This window comes from Mugil cephalus, chromosome 12, assembly GCF_022458985.1.
Source record: "Mugil cephalus isolate CIBA_MC_2020 chromosome 12, CIBA_Mcephalus_1.1, whole genome shotgun sequence".
Classification (NCBI taxonomy): Eukaryota; Metazoa; Chordata; class Actinopteri; order Mugiliformes; family Mugilidae; genus Mugil; species Mugil cephalus.
In genome coordinates this window covers 16056462-16071634 of record NC_061781.1, presented here as the reverse complement: position 1 = coordinate 16071634, position 15173 = coordinate 16056462, and the positions used below count along the sequence as shown (strand labels likewise).

The window sequence follows — 15173 nt, the reverse complement described above, 5'->3', positions numbered from 1 at the left end:
GGAAACAAAACTAGGTAGCTTATTACATTCAGTTGTTGGCCCTCGGCAGCTTAATAACATATCATAAAAAGTAGTGCATCCAATTCACTAAATTTGCGAGAGGAAATGTTTCCTCAAGCACTTAAAGCCCTTTTAAATGTCAGCCTGTGGGATGTTAATAAGAAAATGTCTTGTTTGTTCTTCTGGCTGCTACAGGAGAGAGTAGCTTTAGGCCTCTCTGTACAGTGAAGGGGTCTGTAATGTACCATAGAGTAACAATGCTCAGAGAATTAAAAAAAAAAAAGAGCTTGGAATTAGGAATCACACTCATCGCTTCCGTCACACCAGCTAGTGAAAACTCATGACCGGTTATAATATCTCCACAGGACAATCTAAAGGACAAGACGATCTAAAAAAAAAATGTGACTAAAAGGACGAAGTCCTGCGGCAAAGCGGAGGGAGGCGCTTCGTAGACGAGCCCGGCTAGTGCCTCACGGAGTTCTCCAAGGATTCTCCGTCAGCGTCTACATCCTCATAGTCTCGTAGCTCGCTGGAAATGTGGATTTCAACTGTACTAGACTCTGAACCTAGCAAGACAAAATAAGGGGAGATTACTGCACATGCCACCTCATCAAACGGCTTAAGAGAGACTTCTAATTTATAACATCCATATTTTTTATATATATATATATGTAGATGTATGTAAAACACGGATGTGTTATGAACTAGAAGAGTTTATAACGCATACATATACTCTACCAGTTTTCATTCAATTCAATGAAAAGGTGTGTACAAACTTTTGACTGGTAGTGTATATTGATATATATATATATTGTTTTATGCCTACATTTCCCAAACCTGACCGAAAAGAAAAAGCACTGAACACTATAAAAGAATGGAAAGACATAAATCCTTTAAAAGATTCATTTTATTTCTAAAGACTGGTCGAGGTGCGAGACACCGACGATACAAAACAGTGAATTGCACTTGGTACATGATTGACATTATGCACAAAACAACAAAAGGCTTCATAAAAATCAACGAATGACAGATATAAATACCATTTATATGTCCTTGTGACGGGCATCGTCTAGCTAAAACTGATGCAGTCTGATACAACGGATCTGCAAACAAAACCTCACTAGAAGGACGCTGCGAGAGGGGATTCTGAAACTTCTCAATCTGAAGGATGAGAATTTCAGAGCATGATTGTATTAGGCTGGGTTCGGGTGAGATGTGTGTGGTTCCTTGGAATATTTAACAGGTTTCCTCTGCTCAGCGTCTCATTATCTGTGAATAAAGATCTGTGTGACAGCGGCACTTTAAAAGGAAAAGGCTCCCGCTTTGCTCTCGGAATGAAATTACACAGTGTACGAGCTGTCTCGTCGACTGGGAACGGAGTCAGAATGGTAGCAGCAATGTTTTTAATTATCATTTAAAGGAAGTCTGTGACTCTGCTCTCCAGCACAGATCAAAAAAAGACGTAGCACTTGAGGAAGCGTTACGTCCACTTTGACACTGGAATAAAAATAAAATCTCTGTCCTTGCCTCTATATTGTTGCCACTTCAGCAAATTTCCTGATACAATCGTGTCTCGACGGTTTACGGTTTAAAACCGTCGTCTCGAGTGGAAACATTAAGAGGAGGCAGTCCATGCATGCATACGATGCCGGTGAGTAGTGAGTCAGCGTCACCAGCCCTGATAAACTGGCGAGCTGTTACTACCGGTGTAAGTCCAGTTACCTTCTGAGAGGACGCTGATGGCGTCCGAGTGGTTCTGTCCGTTTCCCATCCCGTTTTTCTGACCCTCCTGGACGTGGCTCTGGTAGAGCAGGGTGGCGCCCACGATGGGGTTATGGCCGGCCGCGTTGGGCACCGAGGTGGAAACCGAGTCCCAGGCCAGCTCCCTCCTCCGCTGCAGGCTGAGGTCGACGTCGAAGCCCGTCCAGCCGTGAAAGGCCAGGGTGTTCAGGAAAGGCTGCATGGGGTTCAGGATGCCCTGGAAGAGGAAGCGACACGGAGGGACCGTTCAGAGAGGTGCCACGGACTGATGACTGATGATTTTATTTATTTATTTGTTTTTATTTGGGACCCACCATGATGAACCACGTGATGAGAGCTGCGTTCCTGACGTTCCTTAAGCTGCCGTCGTTGATGTCCGTCTGCATCTCCAGGTAGAAGAGGAGGCTCTCGTTGATGATGTTGGGGACCCAGCTGAAACATCGCAGCAAAAACGGGAATTCAATTCAGTTGAAACTGAAGCAGGGTTGTATGTATTTCTTTATTTTTTTCATCTCATTCTGTTGTGTATCTTTTGTTCCAGCGCATCCCACAGATACTGGATCAGTTTGGGATCTAATCCGTCAGGAGGTCAGGTCAACACCTTGTGTTGTTCTTCTTGTTTTTTTTTTGTTTGTTTTTTTTGGAGTTGTTCCTAAACAGTTTTTGTCAGGCTGCATCCTGCTGGGAGTTGGGGGTAACTGGTCTTGTCTAGGTGGGTGCTACATCTCTAAGTAACATTGACATGAATGCCAGGTCCAACAGTTCCCCAGCAAATCGTTGCCACAAGATGGTCAATGTTATTTACTTCTCCTGTCAGTGGTTTTAATGTTGTGCCCCATCTGTATATATACCTTATTTATTGTGTAATAGTAATGTAACATAAGTTGCACAAACTTTATAATAAAGTTTGGCACAAAAACAGAATCAGAATATCTCAAATGGATAGGAGAGGAATAGTGCAACATTTAGGGAAACATGCTAATTAAAAATAAAAAAGGATAGCTTTATGATTTTTTTTTAAAAGATTTGTAAACAAAGGTGCTCAATTGCTTTGTGAATTTTGTGATGTATAGCTGAATTTAGTTGTTTAAGCTTCCCTTTAATATCGCCCAAACTCCAATAACTCAACACCTACTTCCCAAAACGTGAACTTATTCCTTTGAATCCGCGTGTGTGTTAAAAAGACACCAACATACCATATAAAGAACACCAGCATCATTTTAAAGAAGCGCATCTTTATGTCGTTGGCCAGCCGCCTCTCGTTTTCCGTGTAGATCCCCTGTCGCCCTTTCAGTAAAGATGTCACTGCGTTGGAAAGATGAGACAGTTGTTGGTGATTTCTTCCAGGAAGCATTTTATTATTATTTTTTTTTATCAGGGAGGTGTGAGAGCGACATAGCTGACCTGCAGATATGGTCCGGTTGAAGAAGACGGGGTTGGCCAGGAGGACGAGCAGCATGGGGGCGTACGTGGTGACGTAGTGGGGGATGGCGTGCTGGAGGCCCTGCTCACAACTGCAGGAGAAACATTTCAAATCAGAGCGTTGTAGCAGTGAAATTACTTTTTATTTAGTGAATTTAAGTAAAACAGTATCTAATGACAAGCTTCTGTTGCTGAAATCTGTTTTATCTTTGAAACAATAAAGCGTCTTACTCGGAGATGGACGGGTAGTATAGCATGGCCACTCCTTCCACACACAGCAGCACGGCTAGACCCCATGTAATCATGTGGTAGAGGATAATGGTGCTGAGGGGGGGAAGAAACAAGTCATGAGACTGGGCTCACCACACACGCTGCAGCTCTGCTTCTTGAGATGATTTGTCTTTTTGGGCAGAGAAACAAACCCACTGCACCGAGCGTGAAGGGGAAACGCAAGCAGCTTAAATTAAATTCCCCCTTTTATCAGTGAACCGCTTTGGTGCACCTTCAGTAAACACTGAAACCAAAGCGAGGGGCTCGCCATAAAGCTCTGTGCTCCATTTTTCTTTCTGCTGGAGGAGGAAATGTGGAGTTGCGAGCAGAAGATGATGTTATATGGACCTGATTCCCGCAGATGTTTTCACCACGAGGTAGACGTCCACGGCGTAGCAGAAGGACCACCAAAAAGAAGCGCTGAAGAACAGCTGGATCCACATCTGTGACACAAAAGAAAAGAGATTAAACGTATTAAACCCAGCCCGGTGGATATAAAGCTGGTAGTTGGGAGTAATTGTGCCTTGTTTGTTGGGGGCTAATCTCCCGCCTGCGCTGCAAAGGCTCCAAGAGACACGGCCGTGAACACGCATGCTGAGCCCGAATTAAACCGAATCACCGGCTCTGTTCGCGAAATGAGTTTGTTGTGGGGGACATGCGTGATTTGAAAGAAAACACAAGCAGAGAGTTTGTTCTTTTTCTTCCCCCGGTCACTTTCTCGTCATCTGTGGAGCACAAGGCCTGGTTGTGATGGGCTTCGGCACGATTAGCCGCAGCTCACACAAAAAAAAAGGTGAAACGAAACCATCGCAGGGAGGCCCTAATGTTGAAAATCAAACTGTACATACAGCACTGCCGACGCAGTAGACCTCTGGCCACACGTCGGTGTTGTTGGCCACCGAGATGCCTTCTATGAGGTTGGGCAGGCCCAGCCACAAAGATGATCTTAGGATGATACCTGGAAGACAAATAACAGCAAACTCAACAGTTCCTTTAGATGCAACTAGATGAGGAACAAACACAAACAGGAGATGTGCAGTCAGCCTGGATTCAATTTAAAGAGCACCTTTTTCCACAGCTTTTATTATTAGGTGCTTTGAGTAATTAGAGGCACCCATTGAGTCCTTTTAACAATAGCTTTACATCATGGAAATATGAACTTCCAGCAGGTGTGTTTTATAAGGGAGTTTCCATTTCCTCCAGGAAAATCTCCAGCTCCTCTGCGGAGTGGAAATATGGAAGCTCTCCCAGAATCTTTATGCCATGCGGACTGCACGCTGTTCCGCCGTTTGGAGCTGTTAGTCCGAGGTGAACGGAACTCACCGGGCGTTAAGCAGTGCGCGCAAACGCGCGGCCCCGTCCGCCGCCTCCTCCAGCCGGTTGAAGGAGCGTCGTGATGAATGAACAAACTCAAATGTCAGATTGGTTCCCACGGCTCCCGCCATCCTGACAATAATCTACACGCGCGTTCTGCAATAACGCGTGTTAACTGCTTCATTAGGGAACGACGGTGCGTTCACGTCAAGCTGGGACAGCTAAAGATTTTTCAGTTGTGAGTCATTTTATTGCTCGCATGAGAGCTTCGTGATTTATTATTTTGTTTTGAGCGAAACGCAGTTTGAACCACGCTGGAACAATTTGTACGGACAAAGCCTTTGCTTTGTTTGCGTTTATCCGCAAGTTGTACACGTTTTTTTTAAGGCTGCACAGTGCAACAAAGGGGTTAAAATAAAATATTCCGGTGCGTAATTGCATCCAGAAGGCAACACCACGCCGAGAAGTTAAAAAAGTAGGTCAACACCAGCGGTTTGTTCTTTACCTGCACATCCCAGTATGTCACAGATACTGACGATGAACAGTATCCGAGAGGAGGACGCGGGCCTCGGCAGAGGATACTGCCCCAGCCTCCTGTATCCCTTGCGTTTTGGCAGGATCTGGATGATGGCGAAGATGACGCTCAGCCCCGCGCTCCCCACGCTCAGGGCGCTGAACAGGACGGGCTGGAAGGTCACCACAAACGCCGTGGCCGCGTCTCGGTTCGGGCAGCAGAAGGTCTCCAGCCGTGGGGAAGCCATCGCGGACGTCCTCGGGAGGACGGAGAGGGGCCGGGAGGGAGAGAAAGAGACAGATAAAGAGAGAGAATGAAAAGGGAGAAAGAGAGAATTGGACTACCCTGTCAGGAGAAAGGAGAAGGAGAAAAGAAAAAGAGAGGAAATGACCCAACTCTCTGAGAAATCACGGGGCTGAATCATCATGTGCTTCTATTTAATCCCTGCAGTTGTAGCTTAACTTGTGGCACACAATGCAAGAAGCCGACAAAGGGCTGTTGTTGGGAGAGTTTAGCAAGTATATTTTATTTAGGCCAGTTAGAGAGGGCTTTGATATACTAACTAGTCTATATGAATTTTAATTGATTCTGACTGAAAAGCCACAAATCATGATAATTAAAACAAATAGAAACAGACACACAGCAAACACATATAAAAAAACATTTAAATACAAAATAAATCAGATTGCGCTGATGGGTCACAACATTATGACCACTGACAGGAGAAGTAAATAACATCGACCGTCTTGTGACTGGATCCCAAACAGTAGGGATGCAGTGGAACAAGCCTTGACCCACAGAGGCCTTCCCTCCCTCGACCCACAGGTCCCAAAGAACCCCAATAACCTCACTACTAACATCCACGAGACACCCTCAGAAGGCCCGTGTCCATTCTCTGATGAGTCCCAACTGCAGGGACACCTACACAATATGTTTCAAATATTACATGGATCCAGACATAATCGCCCAGGAGAAAAGGCCTCACAGACAACCCATTTAATCTCAGGGTTTTAAGCCACAGGAGGGCTTCCATTGCTACTAAATGCACAAGGTTCATCCACCCGTCATATTAGCCTCAGCGCGCTCTGCTTGGAATCTGTGATGCACCGACACTAAAGGAATGGGTTTGGTTTCTCGGAGGTGGAGTTGCACGATGCGTCCATCTTCAGTGCGGTTACTGTAGTCGGTGTTTGGCACACGTTCAGTTTTGGGGAGCACTGGTACAGAAGACAGGCGTTAAACTGCGGTGGACAGGGTCAGCAGCACAGTGCTCTGAATCCCTCCTGTAGAGTGCAAGGTAAAAGGACTGTTTTGTCAGTGGTGGATTTGAAGTGCGTGTGGATTGACCTCAGATTGGCTGCAGATCCCCATTCGAAAAAGTAATATTCTTAGTTATATTACAAACCACAGACGCGAAACAGATTTCTTTGTTTTTAAGTGGGCCTTTTTTCATGTGGCTAAATGTTTTTGTTGCTTTTGTCTTCAGTTCATTGTTTTTGCATCGTCTGTGCCAGGTCGTGTTAACACTGCACTGGATCCATACGGCATGCAGAAGCTTCACTTGCAACCAGGCATCCACTCGCACTGTCCTGCAGAGAAAAGCTGGCTATTTTTGACATATTTTCATTTGTATAATCATTACAGCAGGTAGAGGAAGCACGCGTTGCCTGTCTCGTCCGTTGTATTTATAACAGAGTAACAGACTCGGGCATCATTTACTGAACCCAGTGACTGATAAACATTTAAACCAGACTTCTGGGCTTGAATTATTAATGCATCGTTAACCGATGAACATAGATGTCATCAGACCAAGCAGAACAAAGTAGCAATGTAAAGATGTAAAGAAGATATGCAACAACAGCCTTTGAAAAGTGCAGAACCGGTTTGTACAAGTTTGTACAGGCATGGCAAACAATTCCACCGTTCACTTTTCATTAGGGTTATAATTAAACTGTCTGATCTGCACTGTGAGACAGAGTTAAAATGTCTTGCACGGTAATTAGACTCATTTCATTCTGTGATAAAAATAAATAAATAATAATAACGCCATTCGCTGCACTTTGCTTGCGCGGCTTAGCCGAGCCTTGCATGTACGCAGCAGACGTTCACTAAGCCCAAGATACGGGAGAGGTCATGGCAGCCGCTGGATCTGCTCGCTTGGCCCGAGATCTGAGAGAGCTGGTAGACATTTGAAGCAGATTTATTTGGGAAACAAAGCATCAAGGGCCTTCATTATTCAGTACTACAGAGAGGGCATTCATGCGGTTTGTACAATGGCATTCTAATCCATATGCACCTTCCCTGACAAGGCACAAAGTCAATTGTACGGCGAGCCTGTAGCCTGCTGCCTGAGATTAACAAGTCCCTGAGGAACACAGTTTGACTATTGACTCGTTTTTTAAACATCTGCTCTCCGTCACTGCCCTCTACTGGTTTCACAGAGTAGATTCTGCTGGTGCTCTGTGCCAACCCTTTAATTTTTTCCCACCTCACTGATTCCTAAGCACATAGTCCCCGGGTTACACTCAGGGTTTCTTCCTTTAAAGGGGCGTTTGTCCTTGCTTTTGTTGCCTTAGTGTATTGATTTAAATTAAAGCCATAACTGCCCTATCAAAGGATGGGATCCCCCGTTAGGCCACCAGTCCATATTCTGCATGTTCTGCAAAATAGGTGGATTATCTGCTTAGTACCAGCAACCCACACGATTACTTAAGGTCAGTTTTGACTATATGGAATTCAGAAAACATTAATCTTAAGGATCTGTGATATTTCAGTGTGCTTAGTTCAGCACAATGTGATTACCAACTCTGGAGAAATTGCAATGAAAATGTATGACATGTTGTTAAGGTCGTCTGCTACTGCAGTGAGTTGTGGAGCAGTACTGAACAGTACGACTTACATTAAATTCTGGCATTGGCCACAAGTTTTGTTTCCAAACTTCTAGCGTCAGGAACATGATCTTAATATAATTTACATTTCGGGAAATGACGTAGGAAGCGTTTATGGACCACAAAGGTTTTATGCCACATGATGCATTCACAGCGGGCCACAACTTTACACATGACCACGGATTCACTTCCCTTTATTCAATTCAAATACCTTCCCCCCGCACAACACCGCCCATCCCTCCTGCTGGAGGGCATGGGCGTGGATGCACAGTGTCAGATTACACACAAAAACACAAACCTGCTCAACAGGCCCCTCTCTCTGCCTCCCCCCTCCCCACCCCTCCCGCACCTCCATTGGTTGAGAACCCAACTGCTGCACTCAACCAGCCTACTTCCTGCACGGCAAACGCTTTGTCTGAGAGGAAGTGACATCACAGCACCAACATCTGAAAACTGAAAACAGATGAGGACACCTAACCTATTTCAGACCTGCTGCTTGGACCCGTTTCAGCCTCTGCTGTGGCACAACATATGGGGAGAAACAAGCAGCTGACGGCCTTTTGGACGACACCGTGAACGCTATGTCTGCCGGACACAAAGAGGCTGCACGCGCCACTGCAAGACAGAGTGGGCCTGTTTTTTTCTCAAACCCTTTGATGAGCGGTGAGTAGCGTCGGGCAGCGCAGGCTCACACTGCAGCTGCAGTTTATTTGGTGCTTTGAACTGAGCGCCTCATTGTGTGACTGCGTGTTTAGATCATGTGAAAACACGACAGTCGGCAAGTCAAGTGACTGTTGTTTGCGTGTGCACGAAGATGCTGAATCCGACTGGTCCCCGATTCATGATGCAGCCTTTAACGGACGGGTCCTCACCCTGCAGAGGCTCATCGCTCAGGTAAAGTCGAATGGATAGCATTTTAATAAGTAAAGAGATTTGATTTTCCAAAATCCTAACGTGCATGCATGTTACTTGGCTCTGTGTTCACAGGGTGCATGTGTAAATCTGAGCACGCTGGACAAGGTGTCCCCCCTCCATGGAGCGTGCACGCAAGGCCAAGCGGCTTGTGCCAAACTCCTCATCGAAAATGGGGCCAATGTGAGTGAGACTTTGAGTGACTTTAACTTAAAAGCCAGTGTAATCTGAAATCAAGCTCCTCTCGAAATCCTCAGTTCCTGCCCACAACAACCACATCGGTTATTAGTAACTTGCTGATGTTGCATTTTAGTAAGAAATTAACACATGCTGGCAAGTGCATGCGCAATAACTCATTAACGCACAGAGATCTTCAGGTACAAAGTCCACCTTGTGAATGGTTTCATGGCGGATCAACGCTGAACTTGTTGTAAAAACAAATTTAGTGTTGATTACTTTTACTTTTTATTTTAACTCTTAACTGAATCGCATGTGAGATTTACTACTGGACCGTGTCAGAAGATACACTTACTCATGTCAGGTGAACAGTTCGACTGTGGACGGGCAGACTGCCTTGACAGAAGCTTGCGCCCGAGGCGACGTGACTTGTGTATCTCTGCTTCTTCGACATGGAGCGACTTCCCTGGGGACCAGCCTGAACAGCTCTCCAATCCACAAGGCTGCAGCCAAAGGTCAGAGGTCACACTCCACAGCGCGCACGCGTTTTCTGTGATGGCCGAGCTCAGTCGGCCGCTGGAGAGCTCGCGAAGACCTCGGGGGAAATGTTGAACGTTTAGTTTCAATTTGTAAATTAAGCCAAAAGCAGTTGCCTGGGATGCCAGATAGTAAATCCTTCTCATCAGTCCTCCTTATTGATGATTATCGCGCCTCTCCTTAGGTCACCCTGAGTGCATCGAACCTCTAGTTGAGCACGGCGCGGATGTGGATCAGCATATCGACGGATTGGGATCCCCTCTCCACGTTGCCTGCGCCAACCAGCATCTGAGCACTGTGAGAAAACTGCTTCAGCTTGGTGAGGAAGCTTCCTGTTTGACCTTTTAGACTGAAGGTTTAGACTAAATTATGTAAGTTATGCAGAGTGATAAACATCAGACGGATTAAATAACTGCGACTGAAAAGTCAGGACAACGATGTTTTTTGTGACACCACATTTAGACATAACAGTAATAGTAAACAAATGAGTCATCGGCAAAATGTTCTTAAAGGGGCCCGTCGCAAATTTTATCCATCAGCTGTTTTAGTTAAACAGCTCAGGCCTACATTAGGCTGTACTAGCATGCCACAAGCACAGCACAGCACTGTGGGTAATACAGGTAGTGGACTTTGCACAGAATAAAATAGGCTCTCACCTCTGGTTCTGCAACTTTCTCTTCTAGTGTTGTCCCTTGTGAGCTTGAACGGCGTAAAACTGCAGGAAAAATACGGCGCAGGCGTTTTAGCCGAGTTCATTTAAACAAAAATTTGAATCTCTTTCATACTAAGTAAAATAAGCTGAACTCAATCGAGCCGGCATTTCATCCGACTGATCCTCACAGGTGCATCTGCGCGTGGTTTTTCACGGTACCTTGCAAGTAGGATGTTTCAAGCATCTCTTGAAGAACCAACAACATTATTTTGGGGCTGCTTTGGTGTCTTTCGGGAGGTGCAGAGTCAGTCTCGGGGCTCCCTTTTTTTTTCTCTTGTGAACGAGGATACTGCAGTTCCTTGTGCCTCTCGCTGCATGTTGACGGGATGAGGTTCTCACGGTGAAGAATGGATCTGGGACTGATAGGGGCAACTTCCTGATGGCGCGGTTTGATGGTTACATAGCCCAATTTCACTCATAAAAAAAGACATCTCTAATGTTCTTGTCCTGACGTATAGTTAGACTTAAATTTCAGACACTTTACGTGATGGAAAATCCAGCAAAAAAGACATTAGAAGAATCAACAATTCGATTCGAAAGGCTGGACATGTGATTAGTAGGGAGTTGGAGACATTTGTCTCAGTGAGGGACAGGAGGACTGGATAAACTGCTCTTCATTAGGGACAATCCATCCCAGGAGTTCATTCTCCATCAGACCGATTCAGCTGCGCTCCCGTAGTGAACGCTACAGAACTCTCCATCCACCTGCCTGGCAATTTCCCTTGTGGGTCATTAAAGTCTGTCTAAGTGTTTTATTTTTTTAAACGATCTCCTTCAGAATAAAGGCTTTAACTGAACTGTCAGACACGCTCGTCCTCCTGGTCACCAACCAGCCTCTCCTCTGCCTCAGGTGCTTGCGTGAACAGGAGCGAGTCGGGCGACCCTCCCCTGCACATCGCCGCTCGCCTGTCCAGCCCCGAGCTGGTGTCCCTCCTGCTCGACCACGGGGCCGACCGCTTCCTCAAGAACTCGGAGGGCAAACAGCCACTGGACCTCGCGCGTCCCGGCAGCCCGGCCGAAAGTCTGCTGAGACAAGCGGGAGGTACTCAAACTAAGCTAAGCAAGTGACCTCACTGTGGGGATCTGTCAAGGCCTTTGCATTGGACCGGTGCCACGCGCTAATGATCAAAACACTGGCTCCTCCGCTTCTCCCCATAGGAGTGTCTCCTCTAATGCAGCTGTGCCGCTTGCGGATCAGGAGAAGTGTGGGCAAGCAGAGGCTGGGGGGGATTCGTGACCTCCTCCTCCCCTCAGACCTGATACAGTATCTTCTCTACAAATAAGAGCCGAGGGGAGATTTATTAATGCAACGTTACAACCTCAGATCCTGGGCATTATAGCTTTCGGTCAACAGGGGGCAGACTTGTATAACCTAGGAAAATAATTAACTGTGACTCCCGTTTACTACAGGCCTGCAGACAGATACACCTATTTTAAGTGAGAGTGATAGAAGAATATTATTATGTTTATGCATTGACACTACTGAATATTATTTCGCTGTGATAAGCAGCTCGTATTTGTGGCATTTTTTCACTCAGACGTTATTTACTGTGAGCAATTATCATGTTTAAGTCGTACAACTGAACTACAGTGTCTTGAATCGTTTGATTGTTAATGGCTGTTACAGTTTCAATCACTGTCATTTCTTTTTCCGGACAAAGTGTAAGAGTTTTATCTGTTAAGAAAACCTTTTTGTTTTTCCCTTCTGGTTTTTGTTTTTATCACTTTTTGTTTCAGCTGTTTGTAATTTTGTGAAATATCATTATCCTTATTAAATACACACAATTAGTTCTGTCTGGTGTGTAATGTGTGGCTGTTTAAGACACAAAAATATCTGATGTGCGAATGACCCTGTTTGTAAAACTCACTCTTTATTAAAAGAAACAGCAACCAGACAGGAAGCAAAAAAACAAAAACACAACATGATGATATTAAAAATTAACAATATTTGAACATATTTTAACCCAGTTACACTTTCAAAGGATTCTGGTTCAGTTCCTCCCTGGGGGCTTTGCAGATCTTAAAGTGAAGGATCTGGACTTTCTAATGTTGTCTTGGTGCCCTTTCACTCACAGGAACACGAGGAGGAGAGAGGGCACTGGTACCAAGGTGTTGCAACAATCTGCAATGTTTGTGAATTCGGATGAAGGGACCAAACAGTGAATGTTTTATTTAGGCCGCAGCTTCTCTTCGTTGCACAAATCCAGTGTTTACGATTTCCCGGCCGACTTCACTGAAATCATTTGTTTATCCGTAGTCTCGAGCCGACGCATGAAATTCAAAGCAGACCCGTCGGTTCTTCCTGATTCTCTCAATAGTTTTATTCCCACACTTTCGTAAATAGTGAGTGAGCAAGTCCTAAGCTCATCATCGTCATCATCATCCACCCTCCATATCTGAGACAAACTCTTTAAGGACCTTTAAACCCTGTGTTCATGTGCACATACAGCCAATCAGTGGGGATGTTAGACTATAACTGGAATATGAACACTGGTTATATATACACTGATGGGGTATAACATTATGACCACCTTCCTAATATTGTGCAATTCTCCCTTTCACCTCCGATACAGTTGTGACTCATCAGAGAATGTTGTTGGTTGGGGCCTTTGGGTCCTACGGGTTGAGGGGAGGGGCCTCCGTGGATCAGGCTTGTTCCAGTGCATCACACAGATACTTATATTTTAATTTTGAAGCTAGATCAACACTTTGTTCTGTTTTTCATGTTTGTTTTTTTTTTTTTAAGATGTTCCAACATCGTTTTTGTGTGTGTGTCATTGCTATGGGGTGGGGGTGCCCCGTCTGGTCTCAGGGGGGTGGCACATGTCTAAGTAACATCCACACAAATGCCAGATGCAAAAGTTTGCCAGCAGAACACTGAATTGTCACAAGATAGGGTTATTTTTTTCTTCACCTGCTATCAGTGGTTTTAATGTTGTGGCTGATCGGTGTACTCTGAGCCTCGGTTTCAATCTCGAGAGACGATGGCAAAGGCTGGTTAACCTGTGGATACCAGCCTCCTCTCCAGTAAAAGCAACAGTTCCCCTCAGCCTCTCCCAGCCTTCTTGTTAAATTCAGCACTCATTAACTTTCCATTGATCCCTTTGTCCCAATATGCCACCCGAACTAAATCATCGTCCCCTCAAAACACTGCATGAGCGCCTGGGGCCAGGCAGACACTGAACCGGGCTTCGATTTAACTGCTGTTTAATGTTAAATCAATACCGAGGAGGGGGCTTCTGACTTCTGCAGCTGCCAAGAAAGACGTACAGTATCCACCGCCTGTAATTGGCGACATCTAGACGATCGGGTGAGACAAGTCTGTCTGGGATTCACGTGACCACTTAGATACTTTTCCACTTCAGTCATCGTGGCATTTTCGGATGGCGATGTCGTTTTGCGACGTGCACCCTCTCTGAGCAATTTCCTGCGTTCAGTTAGGAAGTGTGCGGCACTAAGATGCACTTAAAATGAACCCACGTATGTGCGATGCCAAAGCTTTTACTTTCATTCCCCGGAGACACGCACTCCATTAACCCCCGTCCTTTTTTTTTTCTTTTTCGTGTTTTAGTGCATTGCCACTACCAAAATAGTGCAAAATGTATTTCTCTGTGAGGATGTGAGTGAAAAACAAGTTTTACATCGAGTGCACAGTTAAAAAAAACAAAAACAAAAAAAACTTTCCTTCCGCAAACTGCTATTAATGGAGGGGTCTTACCAGAAGAAGGCCCAATATGAAGCATATCCAGCAGAAGTTGAGCGACTTTAGCCTTAAAGCATAGGTCTTCAACAGGGGCTCCGCGACCCCTATGGGGTCCGCGGAAGTACTGCACAGGGGGTCGCAAAATCTTTGGTTGATTCGACATTTTTTATCTATTTTTTTTTTTTCAATTTTGCCCCATAAATTTAAATTTCTCTGAATACACATTAAAAAATACCCAACATATTTTAGTATGTTGGTATTTCGTTATGTTTAAAGTTAAAACTGCAAAGAAAATAATTTTACATATATAAAACTGACAGATAAAGAAAATAATTCACTTTAAACATGAGGCTTCGATTAAAATAATAATGTGTGTTATTGGAATAGCTTAATATTGAATGCAAAATGATAATAATAATGTAAATTTATAAATAGCACTATATTAATTTAGTTAGTAGAAGACATACAGTAGGTAAGGGGTGCCTATTTAATCTCTCCATCAGTTTGGGGGTCCTTGGCCTGAAAAATGTTTTAGACCCCTGCCTTAAAGGAATGTTGTAGCACCCAAAAAGGCCTTGTGTTTATCAACAAAGCAGGATTAGCTTGGTCATTAATGCATAAATCCTTCTAATCGTGCCTCAAGTGCGAGCAGCTACCACCTACTGTGTACAAATCGCGAACGCTAATTCCAGGAAAACCCTTCCGTGCACACATCTAATAAGCAAACTGTGATGGCTCCTCGTGCTGCGGCTCCCGCCCTGGATCTTGTTATAGATATCAGCGCTTCCCACTAAACTACAAGTGGGTCGCGCCGTGTCCTCGCCAGTAATTGCTTCCGCATTTGGTTTAGTTTAGAGTCGGGGTAATTATAAAAAACGGCGGAGATAGCGCAGACAGAAGTCTCACGCGGCCCCTTGGTCTGACGGCGGAGAAGTTTAGTAAGGTGGTATGTTGGGATGTTTT

The 15173-nt window shown here is 45.0% G+C and overlaps 2 protein-coding genes across 2 annotated transcripts; one reads left to right on the top strand and one right to left on the bottom strand.

The window, feature by feature from the left end:
* Window positions 1–237: 237 nt before the first annotated feature.
* gpr143 (G protein-coupled receptor 143) lies at window positions 238–9759 on the bottom strand. The gene is made up of 10 exons (XM_047600423.1): window positions 9614–9759; window positions 5273–5626; window positions 4302–4411; window positions 3802–3896; window positions 3415–3507; window positions 3166–3275; window positions 2958–3066; window positions 2076–2193; window positions 1723–1978; window positions 238–566 (listed from the first exon to the last, which is right to left on the bottom strand). The coding sequence occupies exons 2-10, from the start codon at window positions 5526–5528 to the stop codon at window positions 463–465; spliced, it is 1251 nt and encodes a 416-aa protein (XP_047456379.1). The 5' UTR covers window positions 5529–5626; window positions 9614–9759; the 3' UTR covers window positions 238–462.
* Window positions 8566–12581, top strand: LOC125017379 (ankyrin repeat and SOCS box protein 9-like). The gene is made up of 7 exons (XM_047600424.1): window positions 8566–8832; window positions 8984–9063; window positions 9157–9264; window positions 9623–9773; window positions 9980–10114; window positions 11358–11549; window positions 11666–12581. The coding sequence occupies exons 1-7, from the start codon at window positions 8751–8753 to the stop codon at window positions 11788–11790; spliced, it is 873 nt and encodes a 290-aa protein (XP_047456380.1). The 5' UTR covers window positions 8566–8750; the 3' UTR covers window positions 11791–12581.
* Window positions 12582–15173: the final 2592 nt, after the last annotated feature.